We start from the raw sequence: 21,543 nt of genomic DNA, 5'->3' as shown, positions 1-21,543 counted from the left end.
AAAATTGTTAAGGCAGATTGGTACCCGAGTTTGGCAAACTAGGGTACCAATTTGCCCAAGCGCACACTCTGCATGTGGCCATTACAGAATGGCACCCGAGTTTAGTAAACTCGGGTACCACAGTAATATAGTACTCGAGCTTCGTGGGCTCGAGTACTAAGCGGAATTTTTAATCCAAGTGCCATGTCATTGTGCCACAGTGAAACTGGAAAATATAGTACTCGAGTACTTAAAAAGGTGGTAGATTCCTATTTATTTCTGAAACAGTGTTTTCGTGCAAAAAAGTTCAAAAATTGATGGTATTTGGCCAATTTGGCCCAAATAATTTTATTCTTTAATAGTTGAAGCAAATAAGTCAACAGTTAGGAACCTTAAAAGAATCATAAAAGAACCATTTTATTTATCCTCGGCTCTCTGTTTGTTCCCATAAAAACCATTAATTCTCAAACTGGAGATATGTTCCCAAGAACTCAAAAGTAGCAAAACATCATTACATTAGCATTGGTAAAATTTTCTACAATTGCCCATCACTTCAAGAATAAAGTATAGTGCTTAAAATAATCATATAATAGACGCATCCAAGGTGAAATTTGGCAAAAATTAACTAGCAAGCCCCTCCTTTGCAGCTTATATATATTATATTCCCTTTGTTAGTTGATACAGAATATCACTCTGGAATCTTGAATTTTACATTAACAGGTATATCATGTTTGGACTAAAGTGTAGCAATATTGCTAAAGCTATGTTCCTCTAGTTTACCTCACTATATATATAAAATAATTCTGGTTGATGTAAATTGTTTAAGGTTGCTCTTACCCAGAAACTATAATTGAAACCCCAAACTAAAATTAACCAAAACAAGACTAAGACAAACCCATTAACCAAAATTGAAACCTTCATCAGAAATAACCAAAGGAAAACTCTTCCAAACCTCAAAATAACTCAAACTCAGCAACTATAATTGAAAACCCAAATCAAAACAAACCAAAGCAATAATAACACAGACCTAATAACCAAAATTGATACATAGATCATAATCAACAAAAGAAAAACTCTACCAAACCTCAAAATAACACAAACCTAGCAACTAGAATTGAAAACCTATAATGAGATTCAGCTAATACATGCCAACAAATTTTCTTAGTGCTAGCCAACCAATCTGCAAAAACAGAGCAAGATAAAGAATTCAGAGAGCTAGATTCGTCTATTCCATCTAATCTGAGTGAGAGAGAAAGAGAAGAACAGAGAGAGAGAGAGAGAAAGAACGGTAGGAGCAAAGGGTGTTTGGTGGGAGTTCAAGAGTCAAAATGCTTTAGTCTGAAACGAGGGGAAAAAAAGAAGGAAAAGAAATAAATAGAGAAGGAAACAGCAGTATCAATGTTAAGTAAGTGGACAAGTGTTTTAATTTTAAGAGGGGCACCTAAGGTACTGTATCTCAGGTATTGTATCTAAGTTTTGCCCATTCTCAAAAGCCTTACCAATATTACACATAAATAAGGATATTTTCTTCAAACTCTTCAATGGAACAAGGGTCTTGCAAAGGGAAGAAATTGAAACTTTCGCTAATCTGATTCCCTTTAAATTGTGTAGAGACCCTAAAAGTTGAAAATTGCTGAACTCAACACGAAAGAAACCATAATTAGTGACTATCAAAACCTTGAGTTCATCCATTTTATCCACAAACTCAGGTAAGGTGTAATTCTTTGTTTGAAAATTCAAAACTAAAACCTCAACTTTGGGAGCTTGAATGTTGCACCAACTCCAAGAGAATGATTCGTCTGCAAAAAGAATTGTATACAGTGTGACAGGCAATTAGTATTTCGTTGTTTACATAGTGTATGTGTATATGTGACACAGGACCACCAGAACAAAATCTAAACAATAGAAAAATAAAATTATATGACCTAGGAGTCAGTACCTAGGCCTTGGAGTCAGCACCAAACCAAGGAAAGACCAAACGGCCATTGTTTTTTTCATTCATCAAAATATCAACTATCTCCTCAAGGAGTACAATAGGTTGCTTATAAAGAATTGCTAAACCCTAGTTCTAATTGGCTTATTACAAAAATAATCTTGCTTCTCAAATTAAAATACTAATAGCCCAATAAACTACTAGGACCTAAAACATAAAAATACAATTGACTTGCACACATAAATAATATTAAATAATAATTTTTTTGCATCTCCCGCATCATTCTCCTCTGGTTGGAGAAAACTCGACCTCAACTTTTAAAGCATTGAAGGATTAGGATGCTGACAAATAACACTTGCTTCAAGTCTGAAATCACCTTAGGGAGCACAGGGAAAAGAAAAACCTTGAATTCCACCACATCAAACTCATTTGGAATAACGAAATCAATGTGTGGAATCAATATAATCTCTTCTTGAACCTTATGAACCATAGGAAGCACTATGGTTTTAACCCTTTCGACTTCACCAAGATGTAGATCTTCAAGGATTGTGGAGGGTTGATCAGAAGCACATTCAACAACTTCAACTTTCACATCATGTGCACCCTCTAACATAATACTCTCTTTAGGCACCATCTCTTCACCTTGTTGCCCTTCAATAAATTCATTTCCTTGCACGCATGTTAAAGCAACATTTGTCGAGGCATGTACGTTTGTGTCAACATTAGGCTTTGGTGTTACTAGAGGATTCTCCACGACCAAAATATCATCATCAATGTTATCTTCTATTGGGGCAATAATAAGTTCATTGTGATCTAGTATCCTTGGTTTCCCAATTGAATCGGTTTAAGTCTTCTTTGCTTCATCTGAACAATCCTGTCTTGAACATTTTTCATGAGCTCCTTTAAATCCTTGGTGGATAATTCTTGGGTAGATTGTTCAAAAGTGCACCGAGGACATGAAATGGGATGAGGATGAGGATTCATCGTATTTGCTTCAACTTGAAAAGTACCACACTGAGATTAGGGTAGATACTTAACTCGATAGTATGGTAACAAATACTCATCACGAAACTTTTCTTTCATATCTTCCCATACACTAATAGCAGGTTCTTAATCCATATAGCAGAAATATTAAAGATTCTCCAAAAACCTTTGTGATTTACCTCTTAACTTCAACTTGGTATACCTAACCTTTTTGTTATCTGCAAAATTTGCTTACTCAAAGAATTGCTCCATCCCATTCATCCAGTTGACAAAATCACATGGACAAGTGTCATAACCATCAAAATAAGGTGCTTCTAATATTACCATGATTCTCTAAAATAGTGCTTCAACAAATAGTTGGAAGTTGGAACAAGAACCTGAGTTGCTGTGATGTTCTCTGGACAGATTGTTGGAATAGGCTTCTAAGACTATTCTCTCAATAGTTGCTAGGACTGGGCTGGTTGACAAGTTTGGATTTTGTGGGCTAGGCTTCTTTTTTTTTTTTTTTTTTTTGCAAAAATAATAAAATACACTATTGCTTCAAGACATTAAAAACACAGCCTTAAAAGAAATTCAAACGGACTTAAAAGAAACTACAGACACAGACTTAAAAGAAACTCAAAGTACAGACTCTAAAAGGAACTCAAACCACGGACTAAAAAGAAAGACTACATAAACTAAAAGAGACCGGCGATGGGCTTGCGGAGCTAGGGACTGGCGACTGTGGCGGCGTGACAACAGGGAAGGCAGCGGCAACATGATACATGGAGGAGTAGTGATGATGGTGTCGGCGGCGATGACTGGTGGGTCGGCGGCAACTAAGTGCTAATCTGTAGGTTTCGGCGATTGGTGGGTCAATATCAGCGGTGGTTGGTCAAGGTTGCCAATGGATCTTGACGTGGGTCTCTTCTCTCTTTGTGGTTGCAAGGGATTTGGAGACTTGATCGTGGATTCTGGACTAGAGGTTTTTGGTTGGCTTCAAAATCTTGGGTTTTTTTTTTTTTTTTTTTTTTTAATGGGAAACACAACTGTATAACAACTTTCTTGCACCAAGTAGAAAAATGACAAAGACAACTCTATGGTGGAGAAAAACACGATGGTGATGGATTTTTTTTTTTTTTTTTGGGTGATATTTTCTGACTCTTTCCTATGATGATGTTTCAACAGATTGATGTTTGCTCTGATACCAAATATAATGCAGGACAATCAGAACAAAATCTAAACAATAAAAAAATAAAGGGATATCACCTAAGAGTCAGCACCTAGGCCTTACTTGGAGTTAGCACCAAGCAGGGAAACCACTAGGAGTCAGCACCTAGGATAGACATGGAGTCAGCACCAGACCAAAGACCAAACGGCCATTATTTTTTTCATTCATCAAAATATCAACTATCTCCTCAAAGAGTACAATAAGTTGCTTATAAAGGATTGCTAAATCCTAGTTCTAATTAGCCTGAAAACCCTAATTGCCTTATTACAAAAATAACCTTGCTTCTCAAATTAAAATACTAATAGCCCAATAAACTACTAGGACCTAAAACATAAAAATACAATTGACTTGCACACATAAATAATATTAAATAATAATTTTCTTGCATCTCCCACATCAATATGTGTCTTTGTTAGAGAGAAAATGTGCATACCAGTTGAAATAGATAATAAGCGAGCATTAATGAGTTGATGTTTCTGTTCTCTCCACCATCTTGGTAGATTGTTTTCACTTATGTTCATAATCAATCTTTGTCTCTGTCCTATAAGCTCCTGGCTGCTCTAATGCAAAACAAGCTCTCTAAGAACATCATGTTGTGTGACAAAGTCATCATTGTAATATTTGTGCACCTTATTTGCATCTTTTCTGGTGAATGGGAAAAATTAGAAGCTTAGGACGTATTCAAAATTTTCAGAGTATAACTTTGTAAAGAGCTAACATAAGACAACATATCTTTTAAAATATGACCAACGAAAGAGTGAAACACATCTCCACGCCTAAGAGAGTTGATAACAATCTCTGAATTACCTTTGAAAGATGACAGGTGAAAGCTTGTTTCAATGGTAAACTGCACTGCTCTTCTTGCTGCTAAAGCCTCCACAGCCACAATAGAAGGTTCTCTAAAGTGCTACTTGAGAAGCCAATTCAATTTGATATCTTTCTTAGCCACCTCAATGTTAAGCTTGGTGAGGACGTCCTTGATAGGCTCCCATAACTTGGCCCTCTCTTCGTCACATACCACAATCATTAATTGCTTAAGATCTATTGTTGATTCTGGCAATGGATTACATAATCTCAAGCACCCTTTCATGTTAAGCACTTTTAAATTACACAACTCACCAATGTATTTTGGCAACTTGCTAATGCTTAGGCAATCAGATATGTCAAGAATGCTTAACTTATGGAGGCTTCTAATTGACTCTGGCAACTCTGACAAATCAATACAAGACCTAATCCTTAGCACTTCTAAATTCACCAGCTTCCCAATACCTTTAGGCAGTATAGACAACTTATGACAGTTGGTGATGTAGAGTTTTTTTAGGTGGACAATGTCACACAACCCAACAGGTAGTTCTACTAGATCATTGCAATAATCAATGTTTATCTCTTTTAGATTTGGCAATGCATATGAACCCTGGATAGTACAATTCTCAAAAGCAATACCAATATTGCACATAAATAATGATATTTTTCTTAAACTCTTCAATGGTACAAGGGTCTTGCAAAGGGAAGAAATTGAAATCTTCTCCAACCTAATTCTCTTTAAATTGGGTAGAGACCAGAGCAGTTGAAATTTTTTTATTTCAGCATGAAAGAAACCACAATTACTGACTATCAAAACCTTGAGTTCATTTGCTTTCTCCACAAATTCAGGTAAGGTGTAAGTCCTTGTTCGAAAATTTAGAACTAAAACCTCAACTTTAGGTGCTTGAATGTTGCACCAACTCCCCAAGAATGATTCATCTGCAAAAAATACATTGTATACACCAAAAAATTCTTCAGGAAGGCCAAGCTAAATATAAAATAAATCCAAAGAAAAACCTACACACACAAAATATGTTTGTAATATTATTTAACAAATGCTATTTTTTACATATAACAAAGTATATCTAACATTAATAAAAACTAAAAGATTTTTAACTCCTAACCATGAAATCAACATTTATTGTTTCTTCTAAAAGGGGAAAAAAAAAATCATATCTTTAATTTTCTAAATGAAAAATTATAAAAATAAAGAATGTTTTTATTAAAAAGATTTACTTACATATTTCTAGGATATACTATTATGGTATAAGAGTATAGAGCATTAATAATATATAAACTTTTTCTATTTTTATGAAATACATTAAATACACTTTAAATTAAGGACAAAGTTTAGCTACAAAATCGATTGTAGCCTTAGGCTACAAACTTACTCAATATATTTTTATTAGAAGTGAATTTTGACAAATCCACTATTGGATTACATCTTCTTCTTATATCCTCCATGTTTGCAAAATTTCAAGAAAGGCCGGAGGGGGGGGAGGGGGGGATTATTTAATTTATATCTAAAGATGGATTTTTTTACCAAAAGCATAAGAGGGAGGATGGATTTTTCAAAAGTCAAAGGGGCTCATTGAATATGATGTGATTAGCACTCAATATTATGTAGGTTACATAATGTGTATGTGTGTGTATTTGGGAGAGAGAAAATGTGCCAACCAGTTGAGATGGATAATAAGCGTGCATTGATGGGTTGTTGTTTCTGTTCCATCCACCACTTTGGTAGATTGGTTCCACTTATGTTCATAATCAGTCTTTTCCTTTGTCCTATAGGCTCCTGGCTACTTTGATGCAAAGCAAGCTCTCTAAGAATATTATGTTGTGTGACAAAGTCTTCATTGTAATAGCTCTTGACCTCACTTGCATCTTTCCTGGTGAATGGGCAAATTAGAAGCTTAGAAAAATATTTAAAAAAAAATCATTTTTCACAAACACACATTATCCAACAAAATTAAGAATATAATTATAGGAAGTTATAGACTAACAAAAGTTAAAATCCCTCTCTTTTCCTGGGCAGAGTAATTGACATCTCTTATTGTTTCTAGTTTGGTATAAGTTTCTTTCTTTCTAGCTCTTTGTTGTAATCACATTTCACATCAATGAGATAAAAAGTTCAAATTTAGCACCAAAAGGTCAAATAAACTATAATAACAAATTATCAATTGCCATCAAAAGTTAATTAAGCCATAAAGGGTCATAAATAGCTAGCGTACCTTGTCATCTCAAGGTTAGCCAGATTTCGAATGGTGAGTTCTTGCAAATTGGCAATCGTGTGGATGCCATCTTCATCTAGTTCATATAATTCTGCCCACATATCAATAAGGATAGCAGCAGAGATCCTTTGTTCTGCATAAAATGAACCAAGGTCCATGAAGCACTCTTTGATAATGATCTTGTCATCTGGAAATTCTAGGCTTTTTTGAAGATGAGGAAGCAACTCAGTATCAGAATTGAAAAAAAAATGACCATCAGACCATTTCAAAAGTCTACTGTGCCATACAACTGCATGTTGCCCACACAGTGAGCCACCAATCATTTTAAGGACCAATGGAAACCCCCCACAACCTCTTACTATCTGCAATGCAAGGAACCAAATAAACTCAATTACTGTTCAAAATTCAGCAAGGGTAATTTTTTCCAAGATTTAAATTATCTAAACAACATTAATTATTCAGAAATATGAAAACAGAGTGGGTGACAAAATTTTCCCCCTTTTTTGCAGTCTCATTTTGGAAAGTTGGGTTATTGGAAACAAAACAAGCAAGCTTAAAAGTATGTATAAGTAGGAATAATGATTTTGGCAAAGTACATGGTATTATGTATGTACCAATAAAAAAAAAATATATCTTCTGATATATATATATCACAGATTCACCAAGTACCTTTTTGATATCTTCTTCTGGAATATAAGAGCTCTCATCTTGTAGGAATGCTGAGTGACAAAAAAGAGTCATTGCATCCACATCATTTAGTTGTTTCAAGTTATATGCATATTTAAATCTTGGAAATGCAGTTCTTGAAGTAACCAAAATCTTGTAGTTTGGAATATTAAACTTAAACTTTTCAAAAAGGGATTCTGATCCAAGCCAGACATCATCCAGGATCAACAATATAGGATTAGGTCCAATATGACTCAACATTTGTGGTAGTTGGCGGATTGCATCAACTTCACTTTGAATTTGATACTTTGGCTGATAACCCTTATAACTAAATAGGTTTTGTACAATGACCTTCACATTGGGAGTTTTAGAAATGTTGACAAAGAGAATATTGTTCGCAAACATGCCTGTATATCCAAAAACAATGTAGTTAGAAAACAGCCTTGGAGGCACATTTCATGTCTCGTAAAATTACATTAAAAAAAACTCACATAACGGCGAAGTCATGAACACAATTCCCAAGCCCAATCAAGGGAAAGGGTGAGAAGTGAGCCCAAAAAAATTTGTGAGAATCAACACAATTATAAAGAAATGAGATAATGAGAATTACCTTTTTTTTTTTTTAATCATCTCTTAAAATCACATGTTAATTAAGGAGGTGATAGAGAATATGACTTTGGACAGAATAGAAAAATGGAAAAGAGTACAAGTGGTCAATCATACTTAGTTTTTTGACAATTCATAGCCAACCACCAAAATTTGGGAATAAGGCTTAGTTATTGTTGTCGTACTTCTTTTCATTTACTCTTTATCTAAGGAAATAATCAAAGTTTTGAATTCCGTTCCAAAGACTATTCCTGATTGACAATTGGAATAGAATATTCTGGTATCAGTGTGTTTCAGTGCACCGTTTCAAGACTACACACCAGATATATACACACACACATATATACCTAATTTATATATTTATAACTTTATATTTCATTAAATTCAATTAGCCAAAACAAATTTTAAAATATGATATGGGAATAAAATAAGTCAAATGATGTCAATGTCTAAAAAAATCTAACACAATCCGAAATAGGCTGGAATAACCGGAATTTGTCTGGAACACCAAAATGGAATATTTTGGCCAGAATAGAATGGAATTTAAAACATTGGAAATAATTCCAAAAGATAAAATATGTCAAAAACATTGCTTCAAGTGTTGAAAGGGCCAAAATAAAAGAATGAACATGATTTGCCATGGCCACAACTTGTTGGGAAAAACTAACCACTTCTTAGTGGGACCAAAGTCTCCCTTAGTAGCGTCAACCAGGTGTGTAGTTACCAACAAAACGGAACTAGACGTTAGCCACAGTAGATACCGACGCTAAACTAGAAAAATACGCAATTTGATTCTAAGAGACAAATTATCAAACACATAAAAGGCATAAACAATGCTCGTAAGATTTACATGGTTCTAAATGAAGCCTACATCCAGTTGAGCTCCGACAATCCACTATACGGTTTTTGGGGTTTGATTTGGTGAGGGGCTTGATTTTGGTTTCTTGGTTGTTCAACTGTAGGAAACATTACAACACCATTGCCATTGCCATTGCCATTGTCTTCACCCAACCTCACCTCCCATTTAAAAACCAAGGCCGGTAATATAACCAACGGAACACTTAGATTTACATACTTTATACTATCATTATATTTATTTTAGATTTACATAATTTATAGTTTTTCAACTTATTGTATTACCTCTATCTCAGTTCCTTCTAAAAAAAAAAAAAAAAAAAACTCTATCTCTATTAATTAAATATTACCAAATTTGTTTTCTTTGCTAAATTTACTTGTGATTACTACAATAATTAAAAGTGATTTTTTTTTAATCAAAATTATTTCTACTTAAAGGATTATTATACAAATTTTTTTTCATGCTTATTCATGTTGTACTATTTTCTATTAACTTTATAATATCATGTAAATTTATTTGAAAGTATGTTTCAATTGTTTTAGATATTTTTACAAATTTAGATATTTCTACAAATTTAGATATTTTTACAAATTTACAAATTTGAAAGTATGTTTCAATTGAAAGGATTATTATACAATTTTTTTAGATATTTTTACTTGAAGGAATATTTACAAATTTAATATACAAATTAATTATGACTTCATCACGATTCAATCTCGATTTGACCTTAAGAACCTTGAATTTCTCTATTTTCCAATTCTTTGAATGATCTGAGTTTGAAAATCATGCCATGAACTGTCTTAGCATGCCTTATACTATTCCCTAAACAACAGTCTTGGAGTGCTTTTGATGTGTACTCTCACTTATTATTAGTACAATGACACTTCAATGGTTTCTATGTCTCTCTAATTAACCATAGCTTGAAATTGTTGAAATGGTTGAAACACTTGGGTCTTTTCTCTTCAACAAATTCCCCACATCTTCCTTGATGCATCATCAGTAGATGAGACAAAATATCTATTGGCACCCAAATACTCCACCTCAATGAGACCACAAACATCGAAGTAGACTAATTCCAAATGATTAGATTTCTTGTGAGGACATAGCAAAAGAAACTTTATGTTGTTTACTGAAAAGACAATGATTACAAGGGTTTAGTGTTTTACCTTAGAAAAGGAATAAGATACTTCTTTGCTAAAATTTGAAACCCTTTATCGCTTATGTGAGTCAACCATTTATACCTCAAGTTTGATGAGTCATCTTTCACAACATATAATACATTTCTACACACCTTCACTAGTGTCTTGTAGAAAGTGTGATAAAGCTTGCCTTTAGCCACCATAAATGACCCCTGGTTAAGTTTACATTTTCCATTACTGAAGTAATTGTCATGGCCTTATCCAATGTGGATATGGAAATAAGATGATGACACAATTCAAGAACATGTCGCACAACCTTCAAAGTCATTGTTCACCTGACATTACTTCAGATGCAAATATCACCAATTCTCACAATTTTTGAATAACTTTTGTTGCCCATCTTCACAAAACCAAAGTCTCCAACCATGTATGAAATAAAGAACCACTTGTTAGGAGTACAATGTACGGAAGCAGAACAACCCACTCAATTTCCTCCCCAACATGCAAGCACTCATCCTTCCCCCAAGAGAGAACCATTACTTTTTTACCTGAGCAAGTAGCCATTATATTCTTGTCATAATCTTTCTTTTGATTATTTGCCTCCTTTTGTTATCTTTTCCATGCACCAATAGTTCATTTTCGTATGGCATTCATTACCACAATGAAATCATTTGCCTTTCTCATCAGATTTCCCTTTAGTCTGAGATCTTCCCATGGATTTGTCATTACCCTTATGTTCACTACTCTTGCTTCAACCCATGTTCTATATAACAAGAGCTTGTGCATTTTTTGTACTAGTTGACTTCCTTCTTGTTTCTTCATTGACCAAACTACTATTAACTTGACTCGTGGACAGGCGGAACTAGGATTTTGAGATTGGGGGGCAAAAATAATAGTAAATTGAACCAATTTAGAAGTGTCATATACAAGAAATAAGAAGAGTTCCGAAGGCTAACTACATATCTTATGAAAACTTCAAATAAATTTAAGGGTAAAAATCTAATATTTATGAAGTTTGGGGGGCCAACAATATATATTTTGAAAGGCTTAAGTAAACGTAAGAGTAAAAAACTAATATTTGAGAAGTTTGGCCCCACAAGCTTCAACATAGTTCCACCCCTGGATGTTATGATATGTACTATAACATTTTTGATTATATAAAAAGCTAAATTATTTCTAAATAAGTTTATCTCTTATAAAATTTTACTAACAAAACATGTTACATTTGCTTTTACAAAAAATAAAATGTTCAAATTCAAATTAATAAAACCCTACTTAAAATAGATTAGGTTATAAGAAGATCTTGGATTAGCTATATTATCAAACGAGGAGAAGTAGATACTAGCAAAGCCAAAATATAAAAACTCTATTAATAATGCTACATAACAAAAAGCAAGAGAAATAAATTTAAAATAAAATATTTATAATTGATTTTATATATTAAAAAGACCGTCGCACACAAACTTACAGACAATTACGTGAGATTAGGTGTGTATAATAGTCATTTCCCTTAAAATTTTGGGCCCTAATACCTATAGAGAGAGAGAGAGAGAGAGAGGAGTACCTTTAATTTGTTTATCCTGACAAAGCATTTGCACTAACGTGGTCTTCCCGCATCCAGCCGGAGCAGTCAATAGAAGCTGATGCACCTCCTCCTTCAACAGCAGTGTCTTCAACTCCATCATTGGCTTATCAAACCCAACTGTAAAATCCGGGGGTCTACGAACCCCACAAAATACCCTTTTTTTATCCAAGTTCGAATCCTCTTTTTCTAGAGTAATTTTCAAGTTTAAGGATATCTCGGCCCCATTATTCCTTGTGCTATTTGCTTCCGTATCATCCTCACAGGACCTTGCGCTGTCCTCGTCCGACTCGGTGGGGCAACAGACTTTAAGACAGCATATCCACCTCAGGCTTTTCGAGCACTTGCGGGCTAGATTCTCACCCTTTTTCACGTCTTCGATCCAGCTCTTTGTATTCTTTTTTGGGAGATTTAATCGCTTTATACCATCTATGACCAAACGCAATAAACGATATAGCCTGCGCCTGGATCCGAGGCATTTAAGAAGGGCTTTGTTTTCCCCTTTCTTGAATGTGTCATGTAAGGCCGCAATGACCTCTGCAAATATTTTTTTTTTTTGATAAGTGACCTCTGCAAATATTTCCTCAACTCCAATCTTCATTGCTACTGCCATAACTCTTAAAAACTTTGCTTCGATCGACAAATGAACCCAAATCTTCAAAAGATTGTAAACCCAATCTAGTATTTCGAAACCCAATTTAGAAACAAACTGACAGAGACTTCCACTGCCCAACAAATTTTGTTTAAGGATGTTTTAGATTTTCCTTCAAATGAATGAAAAAACTGCAACACAGTATAACTTAAATAAGCTGCGAAATCTTAAAATTACGAAGCTGAAGTAACACCTTATATACTGCTACAGAACTTTATAAAGATGCAAACCCTTCAATTTCTTCTTAGTTTCTCTGCGTAGAAAAGGAAACGGAGCTGAAGAAATTAAATAAGACAGTTGAGTACTAAAAGAGAAGAGCATTAAAGAAACATACATGCTTCTTTCGAGGAAAAGAAAGAATTAAAGAATCGGGTAAAGCACGACAATAGAGCAACCAATACACGCTTTTGACTTTTCTCCGCAATTTCGCATATCTTTATCACGAACATGGAGCTGGAAGTTAAGGACAAAGTTACATAAATGTTTTTTTTTTTTTTAGGAACCAACCAAGTTATGGACCCTAGCGACGCGGCACATACTTTTATTATGTCATTTATGGACTAGACCAGACCTTTCAGAACTGGAATAAAAACAGATCAGAAGCTTTCACGTTCGGTTTTCAAACTTTAGCCCAATAGACAAGTTAGACAGATCATAGCTTTTACATCAGGCTTTCAAACTTTAGCCCTATGCACAAGTTGGACAGATCATGCCTTTCACATCTGGTTTTCAAACTTTAGCCCAATAAACAAGTTGGACAGATCATAGCTTTCACATCTTTCACATCTGGTTTTCAAACTTTAGCCCAATAGACAAGTTGGACAGATCATAGCTTTCACATCTAGTTTTCAAACTTTAGCCCAATTTACAAGCTGGTTTCAAACTTTAGACCAATACACAAGTTGGACAGACCATAGCTTTCACATCTGGTTTTCAAACTTTAGCCCAATACACAAGTTGGATGAAAAAAGTTTTTGTAAATGAGATGTGGGGCGGAGGATATATTAAGATGTGTTTGAATACTATTTATTTTATTAAAATTAAAAATTTATTATTGAAAGTACTATAAATAAAAGTAAAAGTTAATTGAAATAGTACAGTAGAGTTTATAAATAATAGTAAAAATAAGCTAAATAGTAAAATAATTTTAATTTTTCATCCACATCCAAATGCACACTAAGCAAACTGAGAATCTCTCCTTTTTATATCTTGTTAAATTATCAATTCTCTCAAAAGATTAAATTATTGAAAAATGATAAATTTAATCATTTAATAACATAATTCTAAAATTACAAACATTTAGCAAATCTATATAATATCTAAAAGTTAAAGTGTAACATTTCAATTCACTTCAATTCATTTGGTCCACTTTGGTGATGCTTTGGGAAGAGGAGAGGATGTGTAGAAAGAGGCCTCATTGACAATTATGTCATCTTCTTAGCATAACATTAGTAGGTTCTTACTAAAATTACATTTTTCTTATATTATTAAAATCTTACATTTTTTTTTTTCTAATGTAAGTGATGGATTTACTTATATATGCTACATTTTTTAGGTCATTCAAGACATATAAATGACAAACCGTTTGTAAGGAGTATTGAAAACAAATTTCAATAGCACATTATTTTATTTACAAAATATATCATCTTATATAATAATTGAATGTAAAATGCATTATTTTTGAAAAAAAAATTGCAAAATTAAAAAAAAAAAAAAAATCAAATAACAAGTATAGATAGCTTAATTTAGAAAATCAAATATATTTTATCAATTATAATTTGTTAGAAAATAATCACATTATTTTAAGAAAGGTTTGAAACTAACACTTATAAGTTTCATCTACTATTTTCATTTTCACTTAACAAAAAAAAAAAAAATCGTTAAATTTTTCTGCATGTTGCGCAAGTCTACAACCAACTACAAAATACAGTAAAAATTATTAAACTTCATACTCATCAAGCGTATGTTTATATTTGATTTTTTATTTTAAATTTTGGTTACTTGGGAAAAAAAGTAAGAAATGTTACAAATAAAAAATTATTATTGTTGAGTTTATAGATTGAGTCTAGGTTTTTTTTTTTTTTTTTTTTTTTGGGAGAAGAAAGACATTAAATTTCATTNGTCGACTGATTTCTTTGAAATTTCTGGGTTTGGTGTTGGTGTTGCTGTTGGTGTGGATGGTTGTGATCAACTGGTTTCTTTAAAGTTTTTGGGTTTGTTGTTGGTCTGGAATGTGGATAGCTGTTTGTAGGTTATTTCTGCATTTTTTGAGTGTTTGATTTGCTGGGTTTCGGTGTTTTGATGATCGCTGAATTTTGTGTTTCCAAGTTGGAGCTGATTTTGTGTTTCTAATTTGGATTAGTGGGTTTCCAACTTGGAGATTGGAGTTGATTTTGTGAACAAAGAGGATGCAGATCTATTGATTTTGACTGGTGTGCGTTGGGTTCAAATTTCTGGGTTCAAAATTATGGGTTCGATTTCTGGGTTAGGTTTTTAGTTTCAATTTCAGATTATTGATTTGTTGATGTTGATTATTGTTTGATCTGAGTTTTGAATTTTAATGTGTTTGGTTGTAAAGAAAATACAGGAAAGACAAAGAAAAGAAAATAAAACAAGAATTAAATTGCGAAGAACATGTAAAATCATGTTCTGGGAAAGATCACAAAGAACATGAACATGTTCTTCCAAAAAATTAACGAAAAGAAAAGAATGTGAATTTGGTTTGTTGTTTTCTCATTTTTTGTTTTTAATTTTTTTTCTATTTTTAATTTTTTTTTCTTTAGTTAAAATTAATAAATTAATAAATTAATTTTTTTTTATACATTTTTTAATGTCAAATAATATTTTTTATTATTATTTTAATGGTCATGTCATCTTCCGTTTGCCACATCAGCTATTTCCGTTTCTGATGTAACGGCAGGGACCAAAACGGAAGCGTTTTTCAGGATAGGGACTAAAAGCGGTAAAAATAAAATGTAGGGACTAAAATGGAAATAGCCTAAAAATGTAGGGACGAAAATGTGCTTTTCGCCTAAGGAGTATTGAAAACAAATTTCAATAGCACATTATTTTATTTACAAAATATATCATCTTATATAATAATTGAATGTAAAATGCATTATATTTGAAAAAAAAATTGCAAAATTAAAAATTAAAAAAAAAATCAAATAACAAGTATAGATAGCTTAATTTAGAAAATCAAATATATTTTATCAATTATAATTTGTTAGAAAATAATCACATCATTTTAAGAAAGGTTTGAAACTAACACTTATAAGTTTCATCTACTATTTTCATTTTCACTTAACAAAAAAAAAAAAAAAATCGTTAAATTTTTCTGCATGTTGCGCAAGTCTACAACCAACTACAAAATACAGTAAAAATTATTAAACTTCATACTCATCAAGCGTATGTTTATATTTGATTTTTTATTTTAAATTTTGGTTACTTGGGAAAAAAAGTAAGAAATGTTACAAATAAAAAATTATTATCGTTGAGTTTATAGATTGAGTCTAGGTTTTTTTTTTTTTTTGGGAGAAGAAAGACATTAAATTTCATTAAGGGAAGTCGTTAAAATCAACCTATAAAACAATAACGACGTCTAGTGGTACATCTTCCATCCAAACTTAGAATTAGGGGTGGAAATTGCTCGTCTCGTAAGCGAGTGAGCTACAATGTTACAATGCCTACAAAATAAGAGGCAAGGAACTGTATATCTTTTGCAATGTGGTCGAAGTGCAATAATGAGTAAGAATCATCCTTAAGTGCTGGGATAAGGATCTGTGAGTCACCTTCCAAGATAACCTGGTCAAAACTTGTTTCCATAGCCAGTTCAAGAGCCCGTCGTGCCACCATAGCTTCGACTTCGATAGCTGTAAAAGGTAGGGGGATGCATTGGGATAGAGAGACCATAACCTAACAAACTCATTTCTAATTATCATCCCAATACCAACACAATTTTTTGATTGAAAAAGAGCGCTGTCAAAGTTAATTTTGCATTGAGAGTTTTCTGGAGGTTGCCAGCTTGTAGGTTGTTGCCAAATTGGTGCAATCATGGAGGTGTTGTGGAGAGCAAACTCACGCAATCTATCTCTTGCCTAACTTAATAATTGATCCAACATACCAATAATGTTTCCAAGCCTGAGATTATTCTAACAGTTCCACAGCACCCAAATCACCGTTAAGAACAAAGTCGAGTCTCTATTTTTTGCAAAAATACACCCTAACAAATCGACGAAGGTTGAAACTTGCTTTAAACTACTATGATTAATATGGGGACTTTATACCAAAGCTCATCCAGTTTTGGACAAAGGTATAGTGCATGCCTCATGTCTTTTTGGTGATCATGGTAGAGTTCACAACTGTCCCTAGTGATAATCTATCGCTTAACTAGATTCTTCTTCATAGGTAAAGAATTTTTGGCTACTCTCCAAACCAAATTTTTTTACCCTACACAGAACGGTTAAAATCCAAATTGCTTGCCACAAAGGTTTCAATTGTGCAATATCGGATTGACCTGGTTGGCTATCCTGAAACTCCAACTGCAAAAACTGGTACCCTAACTTACAGTGTACTCTCCAGGGGTTGTAAGGCCATGTGAGAATTATGTGCAAATTGATTAATTAGTCCGAATTAGGTGCAAATTTAATCAACTATTTACCTAAGTTGATTAATTAGTCCAAATTACGTGCAAATTTAATTATGGCACAATCAAATCACCAAGCAAAATAGAGTGTAGCAAAAAATAAGTTTGACACAAGCATTTGATTACAATGAGGAAAACCTCATAGGTAAAACCTCATCAAGTAAATTTGTATTTAAGTTTTCCTGTATCTCAATATGTCAAGCAGGTATCGAGATTCATTTATTGTCAATAAGTTGATAGGTATCAAGACCTGCACAACATCTTTTCTTGAGTAGTCTTGTATTTTCAATAATACCACTTGTTAATGAACAATATGTTGGGAAATTTAGACCCCTGTTGATAAAATTAGCAAGTTTTAAATCCAAGTTGTTAATTAGATTTATTATAAATAAACTTGTTAAAACAAACAAACATCAATATCATGCCAAAATCATGCAGCAGAAAATAAATAAGATAAGATATATGATGACCCAGGAAAATCAATGAAACAAACTAGTTTCACAGTAAAAAAAAACATGAAGGGAAACCTTCCTGAAAAGCAATCTACTATAGTAAAGAGAAGTTTCAAATCTAGTACAAAACTTTTGTCCCTAGACTCTACAATCCCTGTAGATGATCTCATAGCAGAAACCTTCTACCGTTTCAGAACTTCTGAACTCTTCAATATATGAATACCACTCTTTTTAATGCACGGATCCCAGTATGTAACTAGCCAATTGCGCAAATCCTAACTCGCGACTTAATCACCAACTAGAAGAAGATTGTTGGTTGCAAAGTTCTTCAATTCATCAATAACAAAGATCAAAAAGCACTTGGTTACAAAATCCTAAGGCGCAAAAGACGTAATAACTTCTTTTAGAGAGAATAAGGCATCGGTCACCTTTTGCATATGTTCTCCTTGTATTCTCATATGATACGGCTTCTAAAATAAGCCTTATATAGGTCTAGGGTTGTGAGAAAAGAAACCCTACACATACATGTCATCATGGGTCAAAAATCAAATCTGAAAATCTGAATTCTCGTAACCTCGATCGATCGAGAGGTGTCGAGCTTTAAACTTCGACAAATACAGATATCGAGAAGCTATCGAAGAGCTGTCAAGGGGACAGAAGATTTTTCGATCGATCCACCAACTTTCGATAAGCTATCAAGATTGCGATAAGAAGAAGTTGAAAATCTCGATAGATAGCCTAGCTGTCGAGAGGTGTCGAGTAGCTATCGAGCTATCTGTCTGCAAGTGTCGAGCTATCTGTCAAACTTTATTGAATAGCCTTTCTTCACTTGTTTCTTGGTCCAATCTTTATGTCTTTAATACTAGACTTGAACAACATGTTTCCTAAAGTACTAAACACATCCTAGATCTACTCAATTACAAGTAAAGTGCGTTTTGTCAAAGAATTAACTAATTACATAAAAGAATAACATATGTTCTTAACAAGTGAAACATATATGTCCTAACACAATATGTTCTACTTAAAAACACTTGAAACTAAGTATCCGTTTGGATACAAGTCCATGTCCACGTTTTCAGCTCTAGTGCGTTTTCAACTTTTTTTTTTTTTTTTTTTCTTCAGCCGCAAATGTTGACCAATTCTCCCATGAATAGTGCACCCGTGCACTATTCATGGAACCCACAAACTTTACTTTTTAGCAACTTTTTTTAATTAAAAATGGGTCCCATGGCAATATTCACACATTTAAAAAATTATTTTGCTACAGTTTTTTCAGTTTCAGCAAAATAAATTCTATCCAAACAAAACCTAAGACTTAGTTACATATAAAGTGTATGTTGATCTCATATATGCCAATACATAAAAATATAACCCTTACAATTATACTTAAGGAAATAACTATTATATACTCAATGTACACCCAAGTCATCTTTTGCACTGAAATCATTACTTCAAAGCACAATTTGAAATCAAAAAATTTTGAATTGAAATTGTTTGAAGTCACGATTTAAGTACAAAAGATAATTTGTGTTCTTTGTATGCTCTAAGTGGTGTGTAATAAATACCACTCACTTTTTACTCATTAGTCATTCAACGTATCAATTATGTTTGATTTTTTTTTTTTTTTTCTAATTTTAGTTACTTGAAAAAAAAAATGTATGAAATATTGCTATTGGTAAAACGTGAAACGAAACAATTAAAGTGGAACATAAAATTTTTATTCTAATTTTACCTTCTTTTTTTAAATCTTTCAAATATGCTAAAAGAGAAAATTTTATTTAAAACAAAATTTTTATATAAATAAATAAATAATATTAGAAGCGCATATGAAACTGTCTTTTTCTTGATTACTATACTCTTCCATTTGAGGAAAAAAAAATTGAAGAGTCTGCTTTCATTGCGTATTCATTCTACAGTTAAAAATTGTATTTTACCATTTATGAGATAGAGAGAACGGGTTATACTTATAGAGTTATAGGATGGGGAGATAACGTAAATGGTGGTGTTAAACTTGGTCTATTTGAGTTTTAAGTAATCTTAAATGATATGTCACTTTATAATGCTATCACCTAACTATTTGGTTGTATGAAGCTAGACATTCACAACATCAAGAAATTATACAGTTTTTATGGTGGACCATCATCAATTTAACCTTTTTTTTTTTTTTTTGCAATTTTAAATAGATAGGAGTCTTTTAATAAAATGGTAGACCACGTCACCATAAGAATGATATAATTTCTCTGTAACTTGCCAGAAACATTGGTATACCTTATCATGATTTGGAGGAGTTGTTGCTAAACTTTTTCCTTGAAAAAGTATATATAATGGTAATAGTCAGAGTATACCTACCTGCTGCATCTGAACATTTGTACTCCACCATATCCAATTCAAAACTATGACTGAATTAATAGATAAGAGTATTTTAATGAAATGGTAGACCACGTCACCATGAAGATTGCATAATTTCTCCACAACTTGCTAGAAACATCGATATACCTTCTCACAATTTGGATGAGTTGTTGCTAAACTTTTTCCATGGAAAAGTATGTATATTGGTAATAGACAAAGTATTCTTGCCTGTTGTATCTAAACATTTGTACTCCAGTACACCCAATTCAAATTTCTGACTAAATTAATAGATAAGAGTCTTTTATTGAAGTGGTGGACCACGTCACCATGAGAATTGTATAATTTCTCCACAACTTGCCAGAAACATCAATACACCTTCTCACGATTTGGAGGAGTTGTTGCTAAACTTTTTCCTTGGAAAGCATGTATATTGGTAGTAGACAAATTATTCTTACCTGCTGCATCTAAACATTTGTACTCCACTACACCCAATTCAAGACTGTGACTGAATTAACAAGTAAGAGTCTTTTAATGAAATGGTGGACCATGTCACTATGAGAATTGTATAATTTCTCCACAACTTGCCAGAAACATCTGTATACCTTCTCGCGATTTGGAGGAGTTGTTGCTAAACTTTTTCCATGGAAAAGTTTGTATATTGGTAATAGACAGAGTATTCTTACCTACTACATTTGAACATTTGTACTCCATTACACCCAATTCAAAACTATGACTAAATTAATAGATAAGAGTCTTTTATTGAAATGGTGGACCACGTCACCATGAGAATTGTATAATTTCTCCGCAATTTGCCAAAAACATCAATATAACTTCTCATGATTTGTAGGAGTTGTTGCTAATCTTTTTCCATGAAAAAGTGTGAATATTGGTAATAGACAGAGTATTCTTACCTGCTGCATTTGAACATTTGTACTCCACTACACCCAATTCAAAACTATGACTAAATTAATATAGGGATTATCCAATCAAATTAAAGATTCAACAACTTTATATTAGATACATCTAACAAGCACTTACTTCGAAATTCCATTGCTACCTTAAGGAAGAAACTAAAAAAACTAAGATAACTAGTCACAATTGTATCTTAACATCAAATTTAGTTGAGAAGAATCAACCACAAGAAAGGAAAGATACAAATTGCAAAAACTTTATGCCTTGTTTGACTTGAGGGGGAGGGAGGAAAAGTAGAGCAGAGTTGGCCAAAAATTAACTCTACTCTACTCCTCCTCCCTCGCCTAATTTTTGGCCAACTCTACTCCACTTTCCTTCCCTTCCCCTCAATCCAAACGGATCATAATTAGTAATTTATCCCATTTGCTATGCAGAACATACACCTATAATTTTTGTTATATACACATACGCAATTCAAAAGATTATATTATACATGTTATCACATCCTTTTATAAACCAAGGTATATAGATCCACAGGGGCGG

The 21,543-nt window shown here is 33.0% G+C and overlaps 1 protein-coding gene across 3 annotated transcripts; it reads right to left on the bottom strand.

Annotated features, from left to right (window-relative positions):
* Positions 1 to 1,350: 1,350 nt before the first annotated feature.
* Positions 1,351 to 13,101, bottom strand: LOC111991843 (probable disease resistance protein At5g66900). Of its 3 annotated transcripts, none has more exons than XM_065776037.1 (7): positions 11,973 to 12,970; positions 7,811 to 8,214; positions 7,142 to 7,503; positions 6,588 to 6,799; positions 4,914 to 5,849; positions 4,540 to 4,751; positions 1,351 to 1,778 (listed from the first exon to the last, which is right to left on the bottom strand). In XM_065776037.1, exons 1-5 carry the CDS (start codon positions 12,601 to 12,603, stop codon positions 5,014 to 5,016), a joined length of 2,445 nt encoding a protein of 814 aa, XP_065632109.1. In that variant the 5' UTR covers positions 12,604 to 12,970; the 3' UTR covers positions 1,351 to 1,778; positions 4,540 to 4,751; positions 4,914 to 5,013. The 3 variants fall into 3 exon arrangements, with proteins under 3 accessions (XP_065632109.1, XP_065632110.1, XP_065632108.1); XM_065776038.1 differs by lacking the exon at positions 1,351 to 1,778 and adding an exon at positions 12,977 to 13,101 and having other exon boundaries at positions 4,237 to 4,751; positions 11,973 to 12,895; XM_065776036.1 differs by lacking the exon at positions 1,351 to 1,778 and having other exon boundaries at positions 4,237 to 4,751.
* Positions 13,102 to 21,543: the final 8,442 nt, after the last annotated feature.

The sequence above is a fragment of the Quercus suber genome, unplaced genomic scaffold, assembly GCF_002906115.3.
Source record: "Quercus suber isolate HL8 unplaced genomic scaffold, Cork oak 2.0 scaffold_125, whole genome shotgun sequence".
Lineage (NCBI taxonomy): Eukaryota > Viridiplantae > Streptophyta > Magnoliopsida > Fagales > Fagaceae > Quercus > Quercus suber.
This window is presented reverse-complemented; position numbering and strand designations above follow the sequence as displayed.

Excerpts from the sequence above, each read along its gene's own strand:
- LOC111991843 (XM_065776038.1), bottom strand. The coding sequence starts at position 12,603 with ATGGCAGTAGCAATGAAGATTGGAGTTGAGGAAATATTTGCAGAGGTC. Across the intron at positions 8,215-11,972 it reads TCAGGATAAACAAATTAAAG|GCATGTTTGCGAACAATATT; the intron begins GTACTCCTCTCT and ends TTGGATATACAG. Across the intron at positions 6,800-7,141 it reads GCTAACCTTGAGATGACAAG|GAAAGATGCAAGTGAGGTCA; the intron begins GTACGCTAGCTA and ends CCCATTCACCAG.